This window comes from Podarcis erhardii, assembly GCF_964252035.2.
Source record: "Podarcis erhardii genome assembly, chromosome: 8".
Lineage (NCBI taxonomy): Eukaryota > Metazoa > Chordata > Lepidosauria > Squamata > Lacertidae > Podarcis > Podarcis erhardii.
Window position 1 is genome coordinate 46,432,971 of NC_138499.1, and position 22,881 is coordinate 46,455,851.

The 22,881-nt window shown below is 43.1% G+C and overlaps 1 protein-coding gene across 2 annotated transcripts; it reads left to right on the top strand.

Moving 5' to 3' along the window:
- Nucleotides 1-1,492: 1,492 nt before the first annotated feature.
- On the top strand, nt 1,493-21,599 carry ANKRD29 (ankyrin repeat domain 29). 2 transcript variants are annotated; one of them, XM_081873717.1, is made up of 10 exons: nt 1,493-1,843; nt 5,536-5,646; nt 6,128-6,226; nt 8,882-8,980; nt 13,392-13,490; nt 14,500-14,598; nt 16,976-17,224; nt 19,235-19,330; nt 19,875-19,973; nt 21,239-21,599. In XM_081873717.1, the coding sequence occupies exons 1-10, from the start codon at nt 1,808-1,810 to the stop codon at nt 21,320-21,322; spliced, it is 1,071 nt and encodes a 356-aa protein (XP_081729843.1). In that variant the 5' UTR covers nt 1,493-1,807; the 3' UTR covers nt 21,323-21,599. The 2 variants fall into 2 exon arrangements, with proteins under 2 accessions (XP_081729843.1, XP_081729844.1); XM_081873718.1 differs by having other exon boundaries at nt 1,499-1,843; nt 17,126-17,224.
- Nucleotides 21,600-22,881: the final 1,282 nt, after the last annotated feature.

The following is a 22,881-nucleotide window of genomic DNA, read 5'->3' on the forward strand; positions in this document are numbered from 1 at the left end:
AGCATGGATGAAAGCTGTAATCAGATAGTGCATATACAAATTGTGAGGATTTGTGTCTCTGAATTTATACTGCAGCACTGCCACAAAGTAGTGGATCTGTGATTTGTATGGAATACTCTGAAGGCAAAATGGTGAGTTGAACCTTCAGGTTTCCAAGAGGTTCAAAGTTTAACTTCAGAGGATGCTGAGCCATGGTTAAATGCCATGAAGGCTGAACTTGATTCCTTAGAGAGGAACAAGACATGGGAACTAGTTCCAGGCCTGCCCTGGCCACAAAAGGTTTACAAAGTTCAGTTATTGCAAAAATTTTCAGTGTTAATTTTATGCATTTTTTAAAATCACCATGGTATTTAACAATATTATCTCATGTCCTTTAGAGGAGAAATTGTGAATTGTAGAATTTTAAATACCTGTCATCATCCTTGGGTTCACTCAATTTTGTTTATAACATTCTTCCATTTTCTTCTAGTTGTGAGGGTGGGGGATGGGCCTCACAAGTGGAGTAGCCTAGAGCCCCTCTTCATCTAAATCCAGCCCTGGCCCAGGTGCTTAGAAAATAAGATGGGCCTCTTTTCCAGAAATAAGCAAGCGAAGCTTTTAAAAGCATGGTTTGCATGCTGTTACAGTTAGAGGAGTCAGTTGCAAACTGCATTGGATAGGACGACCAAATGCAAAGTTGGTCTGTTTCTTAGTACCATTTATGTTGCATTCCATGGGCACGGATTGGAGTTATTGTTAGATGGTGGCTCTGACTGTAAAAATAATGAAGTTTTACGTCTTGGCTCTGCCTAGAACAGACCTTCAGTGGGCGTGGCTTGAAGGGCCTCAGCTTTTTTACCACCAAACATGGGTCTCCAGCTGGTTTTGTGGACTACAGTTCCCATCATCTTTGCTAGCTAGGGGTGATGGGAGTTGTAGTCCAAAAGCAGCTGGAGACCCAAGTTTGGTGGTAAAGAAGCTGAGGCCCTTCAAGCCACGCCCACTGAAGGTCTATTTCTAGGCAAGTTTTGGAAAACCCTGATTGGGGGGGGGGGGACAGGCCAAGTATCCTGGGAACTGTAGTTTGTATACAATTCCCAGCACTCTTAACAAACTACCTTCCCCAGTATTCCTGGAATCCTTAATACAGCTTGTCTGTCTGGAGAGGGTGTTTGTGTGTGTGTGTGTGTGTGGCCACACTTTCAGGCAGAATTTCCCCCTTCAGGACTCAAAGCTCTCGAAGAAGTAACTTTTTTTTCAGCCTTTTCAAGAAATCCTAATAAAGGTATTGATCAGCTCACAAGTGAAAATTGCACGTGCACACACCACGGCCAGTAGGCCTCCTTGCACCTTTTTTTGGCCTGCCTTCTGTCTACCCTCATTTAGGCGCAGAGCCAAATCTCTCGATTGCAAGTGCTGCTGCAACGTGCGACGCCCAGCACGAGCGCGCGCTTCTCAACGCCCGGCTGCATATCAATTCACCATAGTTGCTAGGTCAGCCGCTTGCAGTGTAACCTAAGCGGGCGAGGGATTTCTCCGAGGAGGCAATGATGAGAGGGCAAAGCGTGCAAGCTGCGAAGGAGAGCAGGCCTCGTGCTCCTGCTGCTGCTGCCTGGCTGGCTGGCAGACTGCCGCGGCTCTTACTCAGACGCCGGCTCGGGCGCGGTGCTGCTGCTGCTGCTGCTGCCGCCGCCTGCAGCCCTGCAGCCAGCTCTGCTCCAGCGGCTCCGCAAGGCGAGCCAATGATCGCTGTCGTGCCGACGCCGGAGAAGGCCTGGGAAGGAAGTGCTGCTGGGGAAGCGATGCGGCTTCGCTGGGTTTGGCAGGCATGAACCGCTTGGGGGATCTCACCATGTCCTTCAAGGTAAGCTTTTCCCCAGCCGCGCTGCTCTTCGGCTTCTTCATCATCTTCCAAGCGCTCCTGCGGCTGTGACCCGTTATCACTGCAGATGCCATGGCAGGCCTGCCTCTGGCTTTGCGGGGCAAGCTGGGCTCCTCTCCTTTCTCCTAAGCGCCAATGCAGCTGGCGGGAACCAGGTGGCTGGCTAAAGCAATGTTTGCTTTTTCTTAAACGGCGATCGGGGTGGGAAAGTGTTGAAAGGTTAAGCATGTGGAGTGTGGGCGAGGCATTCATTTTCAGGCTCGGTTTGAGACTGAGCTGCGGTCTCTGTGTGTGTGTTTTAAACTGAGCGGTGCCAAGAAGTGGTGCCGTCCACTTCAGGATGAAGCCTTTCACCCACTAATCCCAGATGTGCGAAAGCTGGCCATGTTGAGGGGAAAGCTCTCTGTCCATGCACAAAAGCACTCCTCTTTTCTCCTAACTATTGCACGTGCAGTGTGGCAGATGAGACCTAGCATCAGAAACATGCCCTGTGTGGAGCAGTGTTGGAGGAGGAGACGTTTTCTGCACAGCGCAGACATAACATGTTCGAGGGTGCTGTATAGAGAAAAGAGTTTGCGCTGAATTATTTGTGTATTTATTATTAATATTCCTGATTTTTTTTACCTCGGAAGTAATTCAGGAAGTCTCAAGGCAGCTCACAGCAAAACCAACACAGACTGAAAAAATAATAGTTTTATCACAGCAATTAAAGTAATGAACTGTGGATTATAATAATTTCAGTTTGTGTGCAGCCAAGCACCTGCTGAAACAAGTTGGCTTCTGCCATTGGCCAGAATGCAAGGAACAAGGAGCTAAGCTGGCCTTCCTCCACAGAGCATTGCATATTTTACATGCCATAACCAATAAGGCCCTCTCTCTTGTACCTTTATGTTTGCCCACCCCCACTTTTGCTCACTATTATATTGTATGAAATTTGAGGCTGTGTTATGCAAGAGGGGTGCTGTCAAACTTCCTGCCCCCAGTCGTATATTGAAAAAACAAGTTGAAAGTGTTGCACTGCATAGCCTTGCCCCATGCCGTTGACATGTGCACTGGCTATAGGATTCCCTATCTGAGTGAGATCCCTGGTACATTTCCACCAATAGTTTCTTCACTGGCTGGCAGTGGCTCTCCCGTGTCTCAGGCAGGGATCTGTCCCGTTCTTTGTTACTTGATCCTTTTAGCTGGAAATTCTGAGTAATAGTTCTGAAAAATGAAGGTGATGCTTGTCAGTTGTTCTTACTTGGTTATGCTGTTTAGTCAGAGAGAGCGTGTTATCATACTAGGGTGGTAATAAATTAAGATAGGCCGGACTTCAAGGATTGCAGTAAGAAGCCTAAATCCACATAATTCACCCAAGTACATAAAAGAGAGGAGGATTATAACTCATCAGAAAACAGGTGGCAATTGATAAACAGAAATGTTCACCTGAAAGTGTGCTCATTGGTCTCTATATTATGCAGTTCATGTACAGTGGTACCTCGGGTTACATACACTTCAGGTTACATACACTTCAGGTTACAGACTCCGCTAACCCAGAAATATTACCTCGGGTTAAGAACTTTGCTTCAGGATGAGAACAGTAATTGTGCTCTGCGGCAGCAGCAGGAGGCCCTATTAGCTAAAGTGGTACTTCAGGTTAAGAACAGTTTCAGGTTAAGAATGGACCTCCAGAACGAATTAAGTACTTAACCCGAGGTACCACTGTATTCTTGTTTCTTTAAACAGATACTTTCAAGTTTGATGCTGTTTGCAAATACTTAATATTTCTCTTCAACCTGCATCTTATTGTAGAACATTTTGTTCATTTGTATGATTCTGTGTTTTTATGAGCGCTTATTATTGGAGTGCTGGAAAGCTAAAGTGCACAAGCTTCCAAAGAAGAAGAAAAAACAAGCACAATGACAGAAAGATACAAAGCTTTTTGTAGGGAATGACATAGTAGTTTGAATTCAGAGAAAATAAGCTTTTCCAGAGACAGAGTAGTTGGATTTTCCTCAGGAAATGGGCAGCATCTCAACAATCCCCTAAAAACAACAATTATGTCATCTGGAGAGGATCTATCTTTTCCTTATGCCCTTTGTTAAGCTTTTACCCAGATAATTTTATTATTTTTGGTTGGTTGGTTGATTGCTTAAAATCGACATAAATTTGTATAGGAGTAAAACAATAGAACCCACCCACCCCCGGTCTCTGTTTTTGGAAAATATGCACATGTGTCACATCCAGCTCCATTTTAGAAGAAGCATTCCCTCCTGTGTAGAAGAAAAAGAGGGTTTCCTCTTCTAAGGTGACACCTGCCATGTATTGTAATTGTAATCTTTAAAACATCTAATCTGTTTTGTGATTCACAAGCAACAACTTTTTAATTGATTAAAACATTTTAAATGAGTCACTGCACTGAATATCTGAATATTTAAAACCTAGCCCTTTGGAATTCATGGCCATGGTCTTGAGGCACACAGGGTGCGGTGGAATTGCATTGTTCCTTCTCTATGTTGCCACATGGCTAACTATGACTCTGCCTCATTTTAGCCATTCCACCAGCATGACAATGTAGCTTGTGTTCCTCTAGCATACCAGGGTGTTGGTTCTGCAAGATTTTATGCCCCCTTAGCTGCTGTATGAAGGACACAGGTGGTGCTGTGGTCTAAACCACAGAGCCTAGGGCTTGCTGATCAGAAGGTCGGCGGTTCGAATCCCCGCGACGGGGTGAGCTCCCGTTGCTCGGTCACAGCTCCTGCCCACCTAGCAGTTTGAAAGCACTTCACAGTGCAAGTAGATATATAGGTACCATTCTGGCAGGAAGGTAAACGGCGTTTCCGTGCGCGGCTCTGGTTCGCCAGAAGCAGCTTAGTCATGCTGGCCCCATGACCCAGAAGCTGTACGCCAGCTCCCTCGGCCAATAAAGCGAGATGAGCCCCACAACCCCAGAGTCATTCACGACTGGACCTAACAGTCAGGGGTACCTTTACCTTTAGCTGCTGTATATTGAATATAGGGCTTTGCCCTAAAAACTATTCTTGTGTGCTTGTTTCACAATGGACTGATCCCTTTCTGTTCTGATGCATATCTTATCCACCCTTTTGTGACCAAGGGTGTTACAGGTGAGCCAAGTTGGTGTGCTATGTGTGATCTTTCTAGAGCAGAGCTTTCCAAACTTTTCATGTTGGTGACACGCTTTTTAGACATGCATAATTTCGCGACACAGCAATTCAGTTTTGCATGATTTCGCGACACAGTGATTCAGTTTTATTATCAAACTAGAGGTTATACTAACCCCTTTCCAGGCCCAGGAGGAGCCTGGGGAGCGTTCGCGTGACACACCTACACACTGCAGCCAATACCCTAACATGTCACGACACACAGTTTGGAAAGCTATGTTCTAGAGCATAAAATAATGACTCTATGCTTGCATTAGTGTGTAGGCCCAATACCCACAGGGTACGAAGGTGTTCTTCGAGAGTCAAATGGGTGGAGAGCAGCTTTCCTTTGCGGAACAGCTGTGCTTCTGTTAACCACTTAAGAAAACAAAGCAGAGAAAATGCACTGTTAAAAGCAAAGGGCCCTTGCCAGGAAAGAAGAAAAAAGATCCCTAGTAGCAAGACTTCACAGATATCCCCACGTTTGTCCAGAATAATCTGATTTTTGTTGCATTTTGGTTTTGTTAACAGAAGGAGACACCACTTGCAAATGCTGCGTTTTGGGCTGCAAGGAAAGGAAACTTGGCACTTCTCCAGCTGCTATTGAACAGTGGGCGTGTGGATGTGGACTGCAAAGACAGTGTAAGGACTTTGTGCATGACAGGAACAGATGATTTGCATCTGTTTGCATAATCTGGTCTAGCGGGAGAGTGGGGAGACTTGACATGAATGCATCATATTCTTCATATTGAGCGTGCTCAAAAGCAGGAGTCAAACAACACGTTACATGGCAGTTACATGACTGGGACTCCCCTTGTGCTTTTATTTTTCTTAAAAAGCAGTTTGCAAACCCTCCAACATATTTTGGCAGAAAATCAAGACTCACTGATCTGGAGTGCTGGGATTCATTTTGTACAGAAGCCACAAACCCTAGCATCCTCTTGTGCTCAAAGTATGGGAACTTTCAATAGTTACTCAGCAGGGGTCACAAAGCATTTTGCGTGTGCCAAAAGGCCTTCCCTTCTCTATTGAGCAGGTGCAGAGAAATTATATACAGCCTTCAGGTTTGCATGGCTTTCTATCCTATTTTTAAGATAATTAGTTTGTATTTCTTTATGCCCAGCTTGGTTCAACAACGCTTATGGTAGCATCGTACTATGGTCACAAAGAATGCGTTCGAGAATTGGTGCTGCAAGGAGCTGATATCAACCTTCAGAGAGAGGTACGGTAGAATTCTTAATTTCAAAAGGGATTGCAAGAAAGACTAGGCCAAAATGCAAGATTCAAGACCTATTTTATTGTGAGAACTTGTGGCTGTCAGCAAGTTTGGGTCCTGGTTAGTAGATACCGCTAAGGGCCTCCAAAGATGAGCAATAGGATATCACAATGCCCTAGTTAGTATGATCAGTTCCTGATGTAATAAGCCATGATATGCGTTGTGTACTTGTATACAGTCCCTATGCAAAAAAAAACCACAAAAAGCAAGCCAGGAAGCTCAAATTAACCATAGATTTCCATTTCATATAAGCCAGGAACACATTGATGGCTTCTAAAGAAGAGGATTAGGAAGTCAACTTTCATTTAATTTAAAGTTGGCTTTTGAATCCTGGCTTGTTTAGAATCCACCTTAAGACCCCAGTTTGCACTTAACAGGAAACTCGGATTAACTGCAGCTTCCTGGTTTATTTCTTCGCTTGTGGGGAGCTAGCAAGAGCAAAGGGGGTAGCTGGAGGTGCATGAAGGTCATACATAACCTAGCCAATTAAGCCAGGATTAAATTGTGTAAACACGGCCAGTATCTTTGACTGATGACAGAACACAGAAATGAGTCAGAATAGTGGAGTTGATATTTTGAATTTCCTTGGTTACTTGCAACCAGGATATCAGTCTCTTGCTGTAGGGTTGTCAGCCTCTTATCTGGCTTCTGTACAAGCAGGAGACATCATTTGCCATTAAACAGCAAGCAGTGTAGTTCAACTCAGACTTGGCCTGACAATTGGAGGTTGCTATTCTCCCAGGATGGTGCTTCTAACCCCCCTCCATCATTATAGCATTTTAATCAACTTCTTTCCTAACAGCCTTTTAAGTGCCTTTCTCAAAAGGACTACAGGATATAGTGACAACCACATCCTCATTTTAACATATCCTGTTTGTATGCACAGCTTTTAATTGCAGCTCTCACTGTTGCTTTTTAAACTCAGAGAGAAAGTTAATCACCAGTGAAAGTTGCCACCTTTTCCATGGTAGGGTTCCTCTGTTTTGCATAGCTGTTTGTCAGGCAGAAATGCAACAGGTGGAGATTTCCTTATCAAGGTATCTCAGCACTGGGAAAGGCTTCACACATTAAATTTTTATCTGTCATGCAGATATTAAATGCACAGAAAGCTTATGAGAAGAAGGAATGGCAAGCTTGATTTGGTGATATCAGAATTCCCTCCAGTAGCAAATAATTGGTCTGTCTAGGCCTGCATTAGAATTATTCAAAAACTTAGCATCTTGATAGTGCAGCAGGAGCCTGGAGTCATTTTTTCCTGATAACAGAAAACAGGTATATGTCTAAAGAATGACACAATTCTCATCTGTTTACAAAATATGTGTGTATACCTGTCTTGGTTACCTAAAATTAGGATAGTGGTCCCTTTGATGACATCTGCAAATTGCAACATTACCAGATCTACTGGTGGATAATAGGAGTTTTCCTAGATGAATTTAAAGATGGTTAGAATTGCTTTAGAAGTTGCTGGTATGAGGCTTTCATCCAACAAAGCCCTTAATGTATGTGAGCAGCTCCATTATCTCAGTGTACTTAAGCATCTGATAAAGAGACCTAGGAAAATAAAGCTAGCTGTCCACTTGACCTAACTCTGAGGATCTTCTTTGAAGTGTTCCTTCAACAAGGGGAAGGCATAGCAACAGATCTCGCTAAACTTATTTTAATGTATCCCGTTTGATGTACAGATGACTGGTTCGCCATATGGTTTGCATGCATGCTTTTGTAGCTAACCACTTGGTAAACGGTTTAATGTATTTGTTCCTAGAGCCAGTGTGGTGTAGTGGTTAAGAACGGTGGACTCGTAATCTGGTTAACCTGGTTCGCTTCCCCGCTCCTCCACATGCAGCTGCTGGGTGACTTTGGGCCAGTCACACTCCTCTGAAGTCTCTCAGCCTCACTTACCTCACAGAGTGTTTGTTGTGGGGGAGGAAGGGAAAGAAGATTGTTAGCCACTTTGAGACTCCTTAGGGTAGTGATAAAGCGGGATATCAAATCCAAACTCTTCTAGATAACTTGGGATTGTGGTTTAAAACAAATTCTAGAATGGTTATAATACAACATCAAATCATGGGTTATGAAATTGGCTTCAGAAGCTCTCCCCACTGAGATGCAGGAGGAGAAAAGGGGGGGGGGGAGTGTGCAACCCAAGTCATGTGCACATAGCACTAACTAAACCATGGTTTAACATTATGTGTATACTAGGCCGCTGCCTTCCTTTCCCCTCACAGCTGTGTTACAGAAATTTAACAGGGTGTTTTCTCAGTTGTTCTATCCCTAAGCTATGAAAAGTAGTATTTGAATTTCGGCTTTGTTACTCATTTTGAAAGTTGTTTTTTTTAAGTGTTGGCTGGGAGTGATGGGAGTTGTAGTCCCAATACAACTGGAGGGCACAATGGTTGGTGAAGGCTGTCCTGGAATCTTCCAGAATAGAATCATGTGGGAATGTTTTAACTGACGAGCAGCTGCTGCTAGATATGAGAATTTGGATTTGCACATTTCAAGTATTACCAACTTTAAAATAAGGTTTTAAAAGACATTGTTACGTAGATTAAATGAAATGTACTTACATACCTAATCCATGGGCTTTATGTTTCTCTTTTTCAGTCTGGTGCCACTGCCCTGTTCTTTGCTGCACAACAAGGTCACAACGATATCGTGAAGTTTCTCTTTGAGTATGGAGCCTCCACAGAATTTAAAACCAAAGTAAGGGATTGTGCTTGGCTTTAACACGATGATGAATTTTGGCAGGCAGGGATTTGGCATGGAGAGCAAGCGAGAGGCCCATGATATAATTTTGCTTCTTGCCACACAGTTCTCTGGCAGGACATACGTTCGGCTCAGGCTTTTACTGCTCCATTTTCATTGTATAAGTGCTGCTCCATTTCCTAATAATTTTTACTCTCTCCGTTGCAAAAGGGCAGAACCAAAGCTGACCAGATTGGTTGTCTCTTTTATGCTACCCAGTGGTGTGAAGTCAAGAAGCCATATCTAAAATGGGGAAAAAGAAAGACAGAAAGAGGCCACTCTGCTTGGAAGTCAAGTTGTATGGAATTTACAGCTGCAGGCACTTAGGCAGCTGGATTTTCTTGAAAAGATGCTGTCATTTCATGTTTAACATGACAGGAGTAGCTACTGTATACCTGCCAAGATAAGACTAAATAACTCATGTGCTTTAGGCTGTCAGATGACCGTGGCCTGAATTGTGAAAGAACTGACTCCTTTCTGTAGTCAATGCCACCTGCACAACTGCTTTAGGCAAAATCTGTTTCTTTGTGCTAGCATGAAATCACCTATGGCTCATGCAAAATGCACTCATCTCGCCTTCACCTTTTCTACTCTTGCGCTATATTCTTCATATTAGGGAAGAGTTGAATGTAGGGCAATTTTCCCATCAACTTTTGCTGTTGGCCGCCTGTTAAAACAATTTCTCACTGAATTTAACTGAACGGAAGCAAACAAAGCACGGAAGTGCACAGATTTGGAAGAGATCTTAGAGTGCTAAGGAAGGACAGATCCACAGAACTGAAGCACCAGTTCCTGTCCTTAGTTTTATGGGACTTAAGAGTCTGTGGCTGCTTTGGTCTCGGAAACAAGGGTGGTATCCAATTAAGTTTTACGTAGAGTAGACTCATTAAAATTAATGGACCTAACTTAGTCATGTCTGTTAATTTCAGTGGTTCTCCTCGGAGTAAAACTTAGCTGCATACTACCAAATGACAGTATTCCAACCTAGTGCACAAATCCGTGATGACCTTGTTTTGTTACATTTATTTACTTCTGGAGTTCTTTCTCTCACCCTCACCAAAACCTTGTTTTTTATTTATTTCATACATGTAGGCAACCAAAGCTGAGGCACTGGCCCAGCTTGAACATCACACAATAATTTAGCATGATGAGAATGAGCCTAGCTAAGCCTTTGGCTCTGCTGCGGTGCAAGGAGGAGTTTGGAAGCTTTTTCTTCATCCCCGCCCCCTTTATTAACCACAGCTTGTTGTGTCATCCGAACCTCTCAAATTGTGGATGATCATAATTATGAAGCTGGCTTGTTTCAGCAAACTAGTTAAGGTTAGCCACGGTTTAGAGTCCAGATCTAATGTAAAAGCAGGAAATTTATCGAACTCTGCACAGAGGAAATGCACGAGTTCCTCCTTGCAAACGTTTGCCCTGGAAGATCAAAAGCAAGAGAGATGAGAATTGTGCGTATTTCTTTTCAGAACTTAATGTAATATGAAAATCTATAATAAGTCAGCCAGTGCCAGTGAGAGAGAGGGTGAGAGTGAAAGGGAGCACTCTCTCACATTAAGGCACGCACGGTATTTTTGCTATTTATATACCGCTTAATTATCCAAGGTCTTAAGTGGTGTACATAAGGTAAATGGTGTACATAAGGATGTAGCCTTCTGCATTCATGTGGCTGTGTAGGTAGTCAGGAGAGATTGGCTTTTGCTTTCCTTCCAGATTGCACAGTAACACGGCAGTGGCAATATTCCGAAGTAGTGTTATTGGGATGTGCATGTGGCGGCGGGGGAAGGACTGCAGCAGGGAACCAGAAAAATTAGAGAGTATGCACAGCTCTTTGTAGCACATTGCACTGCATGTTGGTTTGTTTAAAAAAAGAAAGAAAGCATTTTGCAATAGCTGGAACCCATTGTCATTACTGTCATGAAATGCACAGCATCAGCAATATGATTTCTGCCTTGGCTTTTCTGGTTTGAAAAGACCTCGCATGTGTAACGCCAGCATTATGCAAAAGTCTCCGCTTTGATTTGCTGATGTGCAATTGTGCCAGGATGGTTTTCGTTTCTCGGAATTTCCAGCGTATTTGCCAGAGACAGCGGTGCAGCCTCAGCTTCTAATTCCCTACAGATGTAGCCAAAATTGTTCCAGAGTTAACATAAACAACTGCATCCAGTACAAAAAAATGATGAGGAATGTGAAACACCTTCCCTAGGAAGCAGTGCTTGTCATTACTTTTTAGATGAGGAGGAGTAGAGAAATGTCTTAAGTGTAGGAATGAGCATTCATGCTGATTTGCCTGCAGGGTGTTTTATACGTTTTCCAGTTAATCGTTTGTTCATTTCACACTTTTCAGTGCTTGTCTGTACCACCTTCCTGTCCAGAAAATGGTCTGTTTCTTTTTTAAAGTGGATTTGTTACAGACCTCAGAACCTCTGTAGGAGCAAGTTGCTCACTGGCAGCTCTCCGTGGTGCTACAACTACCAGCCTTCACCTGTGGGAACTTGGTAGAATTGGGTCAAAACAGCTCTTTCCATTGCTGACAGACCAGCTGAACCGTTTCCATCTCAGTCAACTTTAAGAATGTTTTTACCTCCCCCCATGCTTTTTTCCTATTGTGTCATGTTTGCATGGAATATCCTCTTTGTAAAATTCATCTGCAAACCATGCTTTGTGGCTTTGCAGCTGGAGAGCTGGATAAAAATGTGTTAAATAAATAACACCCCCCCGCTCCCACTGCTTACCTCTTTTACGTCTGCCCCGTCAGTAATGTCACTTTTCTCTCAGCCAGGCTTCAAAAGCCCTGCTAAGAGAAAAAGTAAAAAAGGAAGGAGACTTCCTGGAAATACACAACCAGGGAGCAGGATGCCTCACTTCATCTGACCTGCTTTCTCTTTTAATTGTGCCTCCCAGTTTCCAACTGGCATGATGTGTGAAAGGGCAGGCCTTACTTCAAGAAACTGACACAGTTTTGTTTTACATGACATCCCATAGAATTGTAGAGTTGGAAGGGACCCTGGGGATCATCTAGTCTAACTGACTGCAATGCAGGAATAGGCCAGTACAGGGATCAAATCTATGATCTTGGCGTTATCAGCACCACACTTTAACCAATTGAGCTAACATGTTGGCAGGGGTGGGGGCTGACTTTTGGAACAAAAAAAATGTTGGGATCCAGTGCTAGTGATTTTAAGGAAGTCTGTTGTAATCAGTGCTTTTTTTCTAAAAAAAAATGTTTATGGGTACTCTCATTTTACTACTCATACATTGAAATACTGCCCCTCAATGAGGCCGAATTTAGATTCACAAAATGTTTAGGGGTATGTTTGTTATTTATACCCTGCCCTTCTGGCTGGGTTTCCTCAGCAACTCTGGGTGGCTTACAACATAACTAAAACCATAATAAAAACATCAGTCCTTAAAAACTTCTCTAAATAGGGCTGCCTTCAGATGTCTTCTAAAAGTCTGATAGTTGTTTATTTCCTTGACATCTGAAGGGAGGGCGTAGATACTAAACTTCATGAATGACTGTAATTGAGAAGTCATAATGTCATAGCCAGTATATTAGGGCCTGTGGCTTTGCAGCAAGACCATTAAAGTCCAAGAAGAAGAAAGCCAAATTCATGCTGGAAGAAAGAAGAAAAGTGCTTTCCTGTTTTAAGAGACCCTGGATATCAAATCCTTGGATGGGGAATGTTGCTGGAAACTATAAGTGACAGCTGTTTGAAGTAATATAGTGTGGACAAGTTATCAGAAAAAGCCATGTTCAGAATTTCACGTTTTAGGTATATGGGAATTATGTGTTGTTCAGTGGTGGGGTTGATAGCCACATATAGGGACAGTTTCCATTCACTGTGAACTAAACAGGGTCGCTTCCAACTCTACAGTACTATGATTCTTTGAATATTTACTTAAGCCTTCAACAGGATACACTTATTCCTCCCAAAGTTCTTGTTCCAAGGCCAGGGCTTAAATGTCGTGACACGTTAGTGTGTCGGCTGCAGTATGTAGGTGTGTCATGAGAACGCTCCCCACGCTCCTGCAGGGGATAGAAAGGGGTTAGTTTAACCTCTGGCTTGATAGTAAAACTGAATTACTGTGTCGCGAAATGATGCAAAAATGAATTACAGTGTTGTGAAATTACGCATGTCTAAAAAGTGTGTCACCAACATGAAAAGTTTGGAAAGCTCTGGCTTAAATTCTGCCACTGCCAGCAGCTTCCCCTGACATTATCTGCAGAACTTCTATTTGATTTCTTCATTGCTATTATTGTATCGTATTGAAATGCAAGACGTAGGTGGTATTCTACAGCCTTTGTCTTTTCCCCTTCACTTGTGCCTATTCTGTGCTCTCTTTTTACTCCCCCACCCCTTTGCAGGATGGAGGCACTGCTCTGTTGGCTGCGTGTCAGTACGGGCACATGAGAGTGGTGGAAACATTGCTGAAACACGGTGCCAACGTTCATGATCAGCTTTATGTGAGTTTACTTGGAGTTGGCCTTCAGCCATTCTGACCCTCCCTTTCCCCTGGAATGTTCAAGGTTTAAGGAAACCTTTCCGGGATTCATTTTTTCTGTTAACGAGAAAGCAGAGTGCTCTGGAACTGGTGTTTCTGTGCTACTTTACGTGCTCGAAAGGAGTTGGTGGCAAATTCAAAGCTTGCCCAGTATGCCAGCTCCTCCTTACACTTTGAGCCATTCTACACATTACACAGAATGAGAAGGCAAAATTATAAGCTGTACATGTTTAATATTGCACATGGAGATTGGGAATAATGGAAGCTGCCTTTTATGAAGTTTCCCTGCAGAGAGTTCTCTTGTGCACCCAAGCCCAGGAGAGGGGCAGCTGCTTCAAACAGCTCTTTTGAGAAGCACTTAAAGGCAGCCCTCCATGCTGGAACTGGAATGTGGGGACTGCCTTTAAGCACTGTTTGAAGCATCTCACGTACTTCTCCTGCGAGTCGGTGGGTGGCAGCAGGGGACAGGGTGGTAGAGATTCTCTTTTCCCACCTGCTGTTGCTGCTGCCCACCTGGTCGTAGGAGAAGCATGTGTGCTGCTTCAAATAGCACTTTTGGATAGGATATGAAATATGTAATGCACTTTAAAGCAATGATTGAAAGGAAGTTGTTCTTAAAACCAAAAATCTGATCAGCTTCTGTTGCTCAGCAGCACTCGCAAAGGACTTCCACAAGAGGCCAAATGCACATTTGCTGGAACCATTACTCAGAAAGCACCAGGGTTTATTGTTTAATCTTTAAATTGATTACATGAAAGACTGGAAGCAGACTAACTAAAGAGCAAGCTTGCTTTTTGCATTCATCAATGCTGCAGAAATGTATCGGTAGTTATGAAAAACATACTTCAGTATATAAGCAGTCTTGCTATGCTTGTGGGCTAATGGAGGAAAGGAAGAGTTCAGTGGTTCTGTTAAGAAATCTTTTTTTGCCAGCTTAAAAGCTAATTAAATATTTTATTTAAAAAATTAAGGACGGAGCTACTTCCCTTTTCCTGGCTGCCCAAGGTGGTTACCTGGATTTAATTCGGCTATTGCTGTCTTCTGGAGCAAAGGTCAACCAGCCAAGGCAGGTAATGTTCAGCATTGTTAAGACACAGACAATGTTTTAGTTACCCTCCCTTATTTATTTTTAAGATTGATACTGCCTAGATTTCCCCCTTCATCTGTTCATGTGCTAAGACTAACCAGCTGTGCCTTGGTGCTGACTACATTCCAGTTATTGGTGTGCCTTTGATATGGAAGTTAATATTTGATCAAATTTGGATACATGTGCTGCTGTTGGGTTTTCTATACAGACTGCCGAGGTTGTAGTTTAACTTCCTCTAATACTTGGCATTTCTGGTTATGCATTCTTACTTAGATTATAGGTATTTCCTTGAATCTGTCCCATGGAACAGTTGAAGGAGGTATGTGTGCCATGGAATCCTTAGTGGACACAAAAGTCAGAAAGTTAGTTAATAAATTTGTTCTATCTCCTCAACAAGACCAGAACAGCTACAAGGGGTGGAAAACCTCAGGCATGTGGACCATATGTGGTCCTCCTGGGCTTTGCCTGGCCCTAAGCCATGCTCCCTGCTCAGGCTGCACCTTTTCACTGACCCTTTTCTGTGCCCATCATGAGTGCCTTTGCCCGGCTGGGCCTTTGACAGTTGCCTGTCAACTGTGGATAATATGCCTGTTGCTTGAGCATGGAAGCCTCTGGGCGTATACATGCGAAAAAGCCTCTTCACTTTCAGGGCTCTGGGATGTAACATTTCCCCACCCATTTTTGGCTTTGGCCCTGCCCACCACTGGCATGGGGACCAAGGAAGGTTCCCCATGAGGGACTGTAGCCCTTGGGTTCAAAGAGGATCCCTACTAACAGGAAATGCCCAGTGCCACAGAATTCCGGCTGAAGTCCAGAGCCACCTACTGACTGAACAGAGGTTATTGCATCAGAGGTTATTTTCTACCAAGAGTAGATGAAGGTGTAAATGCGGGAAATTGCAGGTTCTGGGTAAGTAGGTTCCTTAAGCATTTACATTCACAGGTTGCTGATAACAAGCATGAACTCAAGTGACGTGGCTTCTCATTTGGTATTTCCAGGCACACAACGCCACAATTAACCATAGGATGTGTAAAAATCTTGTTAGCATCCTGTGTCTTCTTATTGCTATAACATAAGAAGAACCCTCCTGGATCAGGCCAAAGGCCTATCTCATCCAGCATCCTGTTCTCACAGGCCAACCAATTCCCCATGAGAAATTTACAAGCTGGACCTAAGCACAAGAGCACTCTGTTCTCCTGCAGGTTCCAACCACTGAACCATACTGCCTCTGCAAGTGGCGTTAGAACATAGCCATTGTGGCTGGTAACCACTGATAGCCTTGTTCTCCATTCATTTGTCTACGCTTCTTGAAAGCCCTCTAAATCTTGTGGGAATGAATTCCGTAGTTTAAATTTGCACTGTGTGAAGAAATTTCTTTCTTTTGTCATTATTGAATCTCTTTTAACATTAAGCCTCACTTTGATTGACTGTATCTGAACTTTTTCCAGTTCCACAGTATCCTTTTTGAGGCAAGGGAACTAGAACTGTATGCACTATTTATTGCCTTGTTCCTCATGTGTTTTTGGAATTTCTGCTGCTATCATTATGCTCTTTTCATTTTGCACCAGCCTATCCACAGGGTTCCAGTTGCTTCCAACAAAAAGTAATTGTTTATTATGAGACCTTTTTATTGGATACTACTTATACTATTGGATAAACAGGGCCCAAAGCAATCTAGTCCACAAGTAACCCTGTCACCATTAGCTAAAGTGGTGCTTCTGGTTAAGAACAGTTTCAGGTTAAGAACGGACCTCCGGAACGAATTAAGTACTTAACCTGAGGTACCACTGTACAGAGTTTTAAATTTGCATCCTGTATAAGCTACAGGTATAAAGAAGCTCATTTCTTATCTCAGCAGAATTATATATTCTATGGTTGCAAAACTGTTTGGGTTTTTTAAAAAAGAAGATGCAAGGCTTTTGTAAACTGAATTGGGCACAGGAAGTAAAACTCAAGAAACTCCTCTCCCTCAGCCTTGTTTTTCCACTTCAGCACTGTTTAAACTGTTTATTTTTGTTTAAAAAGAGTCCTTCAAAAGAATACAGAACTATACTTCATGACCTGATAACAAAGAAAATAGACTCTTGTCTGCGTTAAGCTTTAACCAGTACTTCCTGCTTCTTAAGCTTTGGTATAGCATCTGATAATAATTAAGGCGTTTAAAACAGAGAAATTAAGGCGTTTAAAACAGAGAAAATACTGTTTGTTATACAGCGTACTGTTTTCATCTTATTAAGTTATTGAACATTTCATTTGCACTGTTCAAACTTTTATTCAGCCACAAGGACATGCTGAAATATATTCTGTTTGCCTGTTTGCATTCCCTGAATGCTGAGCTGAACACGATGTCCCTTCTCCAGGGGAAAACGGGTTTTCATCAAGGATTCAAGTTCATTTTGTCCTTGAGTTCCAGCCAGAATCTTGTGGTGAGCTGCCAGAGCTGTTCAGCGTGCTGCCTGTATCAAACTGATGGGTCCTGTTTTGCATGTTATTTCGTCTTCTTCTTAAAGGATGGGACAGCTCCATTGTGGATAGCCTCTCAGATGGGTCACAGTGAGGTAGTGCGAGTGATGCTGCTCCGAGGAGCAGAACGAGATGCTACAAGGAGTGTGAGTAGCTGCCTTTTGTTTTGGGGGCTTTATATTAGAAGAAAAGGAGTCAACAGTTCTCTGTGATATGGTGGACAGGAGTAGGGAGCCTGTATGGAGTCCACCTCCCATTAGCTTCAACCAGCATGGCCAGTCATCAGAAATTATGGGAGCTACATGTTTCCCACCCATATTCTAGAATATCTCATTGGTGTGCTGTGGCAGTCAGCACTGCAAAATAGGTTGGCTAGCATCCCTCTCAATTATGTCTCATTGCAAGGGGCATTTTACAACAGCTTCTTCTGTTTCCAAGTTGGAGATGTTTTACAAAACCAGAACACAGAAACATACTTAAGAAAAAAGCCAATCCCTTTCCTCTTGGTAATAAAACTGTAAATTAAACAGTTAACCTCTATCTCTGAGTGGTCCCTGTCACTGTCTGCCATGTTACTAAGAAAAATTTGGTAGGTCAATAGCGACAAAGATGTAGTGCTCAGATCCACTTGGTTATTTGTTATTTCTCAATAGATTACACAGCATGGCCTTGGCATTGAAGGCAAGTTTGAGGGCTGACGCATTTTGGAGGCTCAGTTTAAGATCAAGGATAATCTGTATCTAAAGAACCTCTTATCAAATGTTGCATGCCCAGTAGAGTTCTTTTTCTTGAGCACTAGCCTTCTGTGGTAACTGATAGATTTCATAAGGGTCTGCTGTTCAAAATAAGGTAAAGCCCACTGGACATACAGTTCACTCAAATGAGTAGAATATAATAGATTAGGATTATTCTTGTTTAGTAAACCACCAACTCTTCGCCATTATTATTACTTTTATTATGCACCAGCAGGTCCCGGGTGGATTACAATTTTAGAATTAAAAACAGTTAAAACAAATGACAATCACAGGGAAAGGGTGGGAAATGACTTCCTAGTTTATGTATCTGTGTGATGTGTACATTTGTGAATTTCACATTTTTAGGTATGTCCTTAAAACCACTTAGTTGTACATCTATAAATGCAATATGCATGCTGTTCCTTTGGTCATAGCAGCCATTGTGGTGGGGGGAGAGCTGCAGACTGCCCTCCTGACACCAGCATTGCTACAGCTTACCTGTACAGGGTAAAGCAGCAGTGGCAAAATTGAGGCTGTGTAGATGCACCAGGGGAAACACCATATTCGCCCCAGACTCAATGCTGCCTTGTAACAATCCTGGTGTCAACAGGGTGGCTGCCCAATTGCAAGCAGAGCTGGTTCCATAAAAAGAAGGAAAAGGTAGTAGCAATTCTCCCTTTCTCCTCTTCAGTCTTACTTAATATTTATTTTGCTGCTGCTTAAGCAGTGGCAAGGCCCTCCACCTCCCCGCTCCAAGGTCCTACCTTGAGTGAAGCATTCTGGGCATGCTGGCACTGCTATGGTTTGCTGCTGCTGAAGCCCTATTTAGAGGGAAATTGTACAGTAATTCTAAACCTTTTCCGAATAATTTTAGGTAGTTAACTGCAGCAGGGGCACAGGGAGTCTCAGCCATCGCTCCTAGAATGCTTTACTCCAAGGAATGTTTTGCCCCTGAACCTTTCTTGAGAGAGGCAGGGAGCGAGGAGGTGGAGGGCTTTTGATGGCAGCAAGCATGTCATGCTATACCAGGGAAGGCAAGCCCAAGTTAACCAGCCTCACCACCTGAGCCAATTGCTTCAGTTTGCTGAGTGGCGATGCTAGCTCAGTTCAATAGGACCTATTCCTAGATTAAGTGACTATAGGATCACAGTCTAGGAATGTTTCAATGACAATATTTTTAAACATTGAAATCTGCAAACCTAGGGTAAGGATGTCATAAAAGCACTGCTGCTACATGCAGTAAGGTCTTCATGTACAGTAAGGACACTCAAAGCCTGCTTATGGGAGAAATAACATGCTCTAAATGGGTTATAATGAATGGGAGGACCCTTCCCTTATGAATTCTATACAAGGACAAGTCTAAAACAGGACAAATGGTCATCTTCAATTCATGTTTCTTCTCTCTCCTCCTTTCTGTTGTAGGATGGCACAACTGCTTTACTTAAAGCTGCGAACAAAGGGTATAGTGATGTTATAGAGGAATTGCTTAAATTCTCTCCTACGCTTGGTTTATTGAAGGCAAGTACTGAGAAAATATTTAGGATGCTCGGAACCATAGTTCTCTTGGATGCTGTGGGAGCTCTCACTAATTTCAGTGGACTCTCACAGAAGATTGCTCAGTTTGACTCAAAATCCTAAGTTATTTCAAATATTTTTCTAATATAGACATATTAATATAAATCAGAGCAGGGTCCTGGGTCTTTTCCCTATTACATATGCCAGGCTTCCTCAAACTCGGCCCTCCAGATGTTTTGAGACTACAATTCCCATCATCCCTGACCACTGGTCCTGCTAGCTAAGGATCGTGGGAGTTGTAGGCCAAAAACATCTGGAGGGCTGAGTTTGCGGAAGCCTAACATATGCCATGTCTCAAACTCAGGTGGGTTAAAGTCTTCTTATGCCCACCCATCTGTTGGAAATGGTTGGAAAAGGCTGCTACCGACTCCGCCAGAACCCTTCCTGCATTACTGTTAAGAGACCTGAGATTTAAAAGTTGTTATTATTATTATTATTAGCAATATCATCTGCATATAGATATATTTTATGTTTTTGTTTATACTAGAATGGAACATCAGCTCTCCATGCAGCTGTTCTTGGGGGCAGCGCTAAAGCAGTAGCACTACTCATAGAAGCAGGAGCAGATCCGCTCCTTAGGAACAAGGTAGTGTGCTTTTGTTTCAAGATTGTCAGACCTTTGAAACTGTTAGGAAAGTCTCAGTCTTTGCATGAATCTCTTTGTAGAAATTCTTAGTAATTTTAGCCTGAAGTTTCACATTAGGAACAAAAACAGAGAATAAATTCTCCATGTTGTGTATTTCCATTAGAGGGCAGCACAACTCTTGGGAAAAATTGTTTGTGTCAACCACTTTCATCCCGCAAGGTATTTCTGTTACCTGTTGCAGCAAAATCATCCTAGTTTCAACTGGCACCTTTAAAGACTAATAAATCTGTTTGGGCATAAGGTTTTCTGGACATCTCTGCCATTACAGAATTGCACCACGGCCTCTTCTAAACTTACTGGCGCTTCCACAGCATACTAGAATACAAATCTGTGTACACCAATATAGTATTTTTCCTCCGCAAGGGAGGCCCAAAGTCAATTCATTACAGATCTAGTTTAAATGCTACTGAAGCCTGAATGTAAATTTGAGTGTCAGCTGATCCTGCTCTCATGAGTGCCAAAGACAGTAATCATGATTTTATTGGAAAGAAATCTATGTTTAATAGTCATTCATCTCTGCAGCATAGCATATAGAGCAAGGATGGGGAACATGTGGCCTTCCAGATGTTGCTGAACACCAGCTCTGACCATTACTCAAGCTGGCTGGGATTGATGGGAGTTGGAATCCAACAAGGTGTGGATGGCCACAGGTTCACCATATCGTAGAACCTTTTTGACTCATTTTCTTTCAACTTAAAAGCCAGAAAACAAAAGGCAATAACTTGCACTCCTTGCAGTCTCTTGATGTGCTCCTTGAAGCAGAATCGCTGCCCTGCAGCAGCCCAGGGAAGTCACTAGAATATGATGGGGTAGCTTGCTGAAGACCCCTTTGGATCTGCCCTGGGGATGGGAAGTGCAGAGTCCTGCAAATGGCATTGGCCCTAGCCTCAGTCACCATGGTCAGTGGTCAGGGATGTAGTCGAGCAACAAGCAGAGGACCACGTTAGCCACCCTAGTTTAAGTAATTCCTCACAAGCCAACTTCGAATTACAGTCCCTGTTAAACAAGCCTGCTGAAAGGCTCAGTAATACAGCATTGGTATATTTTCTGATGAGAAGTGCATGAGTCCACAATTGAATGTAGCTCAGTGCAGAATGTTGAATGCCGGTGCTCCTTTGGGTAATGTTCCTTGAAGTCTGCTGCATGAGAACCAGATGGTGAAAGTCCTTTCTCTGGTTTCCAACCAACTTGTGTCTTGTTTCCAGAAAAACGAATTGCCTTCAGATTTAACAAAAAACGAGCGCATCCTACGGCTTCTGCAGACCAGAGAAAAGCACCGAAAGAGCTAATACAGCTTTGCGTCTCAAGAGAGAGCCAATGAGCCCTGCTCATATTCGCCCTCAAGTAAAGCTAGTTATCCTGCAGAACTGGAAATGTTTTGCTGAGACTCAAGCAACATGCCCTGACTCTTCCTCTGTGAACAAGGTTAGGGTTCTCCATGGAGTGGCACTGCTAAGGTCCTAACACTACTGCACTCACCAGATTTTTGTCTCTGGCCTCAGATGCAGGGAAGACTGGGCCGCTAAGTGGCTTTCCTGAATAAAGTCTTTTTCTGTTCCAGAGAAATATTCCTTTGCTGTAGCATTATCTGTTCCTTGAAGTAAACCTCCTGTTTCTTATCAAAAGTTGCACAGGTCTTTTTAGTTGTGCTCTGGCAAGTCCAGTTTGGTCTGAGCCCTTCTCAGGGTATGCAGATGGCAGAGTCGGGGGCACCAGCAGTTTGGTTTCTCATAGTGCTTCAAGCCTCCTTTTATAGCCATTTGCTCACTGGTGTCATAAAGGTTTCTGATAAAAATGTGGGATGTTCAGTTACTTGCAGCAGCACTCCCCTGCTAAGGCACACATCACCTGTTAGATTGTAGTTGTCACAGTGCAGGGGGGCAGGGTTATTGGGGGGTGCTTGTGGGTGGGGGAGGTAAGGAAGATGTTGGCAGGGAGGGAGCAAAGCCCAAAATGGGTGCCACCCCCTTGGGTCTGTCTTCCTGTCCACCCAGTAGGTTGTCAGGAGAGGGACAGCTTCCTCTTGCTGAATTGAACACCCAGAAGAGAGCTGCTGTGATTAGGCTCAGAGTAACATGCAGCTCTAGGGCTGCAGGAAGCCAGCCCCCGTCATGTTGGGATGATATTGCTGTTAGCGTTCTTTAATACCAAGGCCCACTTCATAAATTATATTCTTACTACACACAATAAGTACCTAGTGGTGATCTCTAGACAGATTTCTTATTGCCTACTTAATGATGCTTTCCATTTATTTATCAAGACCTATCTTCCTATATAGAGATTCTGTCTGTCTGTCTGTCTGTCTATCTATCATCTATCTATCTAATACATATCTCATGGAGATTTGCATCTGTTTGTATATTGCCCTTCAAATTATTTATCCAAGTATGGTTTACAATGCATATTAAGTTTCCCTAAATCTAAGAAAAGCATAATGCATGGTTAAGCCCTTACTCAACTGGTTTGTCTACTATTAGATCCCAGAAGGTTGAGCAAGCACAATAATATGCTAAAAAGCCCAACCATACAGGAAAGGCTAGCAAACACATGTTCTATGCAATTTAAATCAATTTTTGAAGAGATTTGCCTTCATTCTGGGATGAGATACTTAAAGCAGGCAAAACGATAAATTTTATTTCACATACTAATTATTTAAAATTGCTGCAGGCGTTCAGGATTTCTATGATTAACTGACTGTTAGGGGGAGGGAAGTACGCTACTATAATATGGAATAAGGGTCTGTGGCTGGGATTCAACTAAGTTGTTGTGAACAAGCAAAACTCTCCTCCTCGCCCCCAAATCTGCACTGGAGGCTTGGGGAACCCCAGAGCAGGCTTGGGGGGCATGC

Excerpts from the sequence above, each read along its gene's own strand:
- ANKRD29 (XM_081873717.1), top strand. The coding sequence starts at position 1,808 with ATGAACCGCTTGGGGGATCTCACCATGTCCTTCAAG. Across the intron at positions 1,844-5,535 it reads ATCTCACCATGTCCTTCAAG|AAGGAGACACCACTTGCAAA; the intron begins GTAAGCTTTTCC and ends TTTTGTTAACAG. Across the intron at positions 19,974-21,238 it reads ATCCGCTCCTTAGGAACAAG|AAAAACGAATTGCCTTCAGA; the intron begins GTAGTGTGCTTT and ends TCTTGTTTCCAG.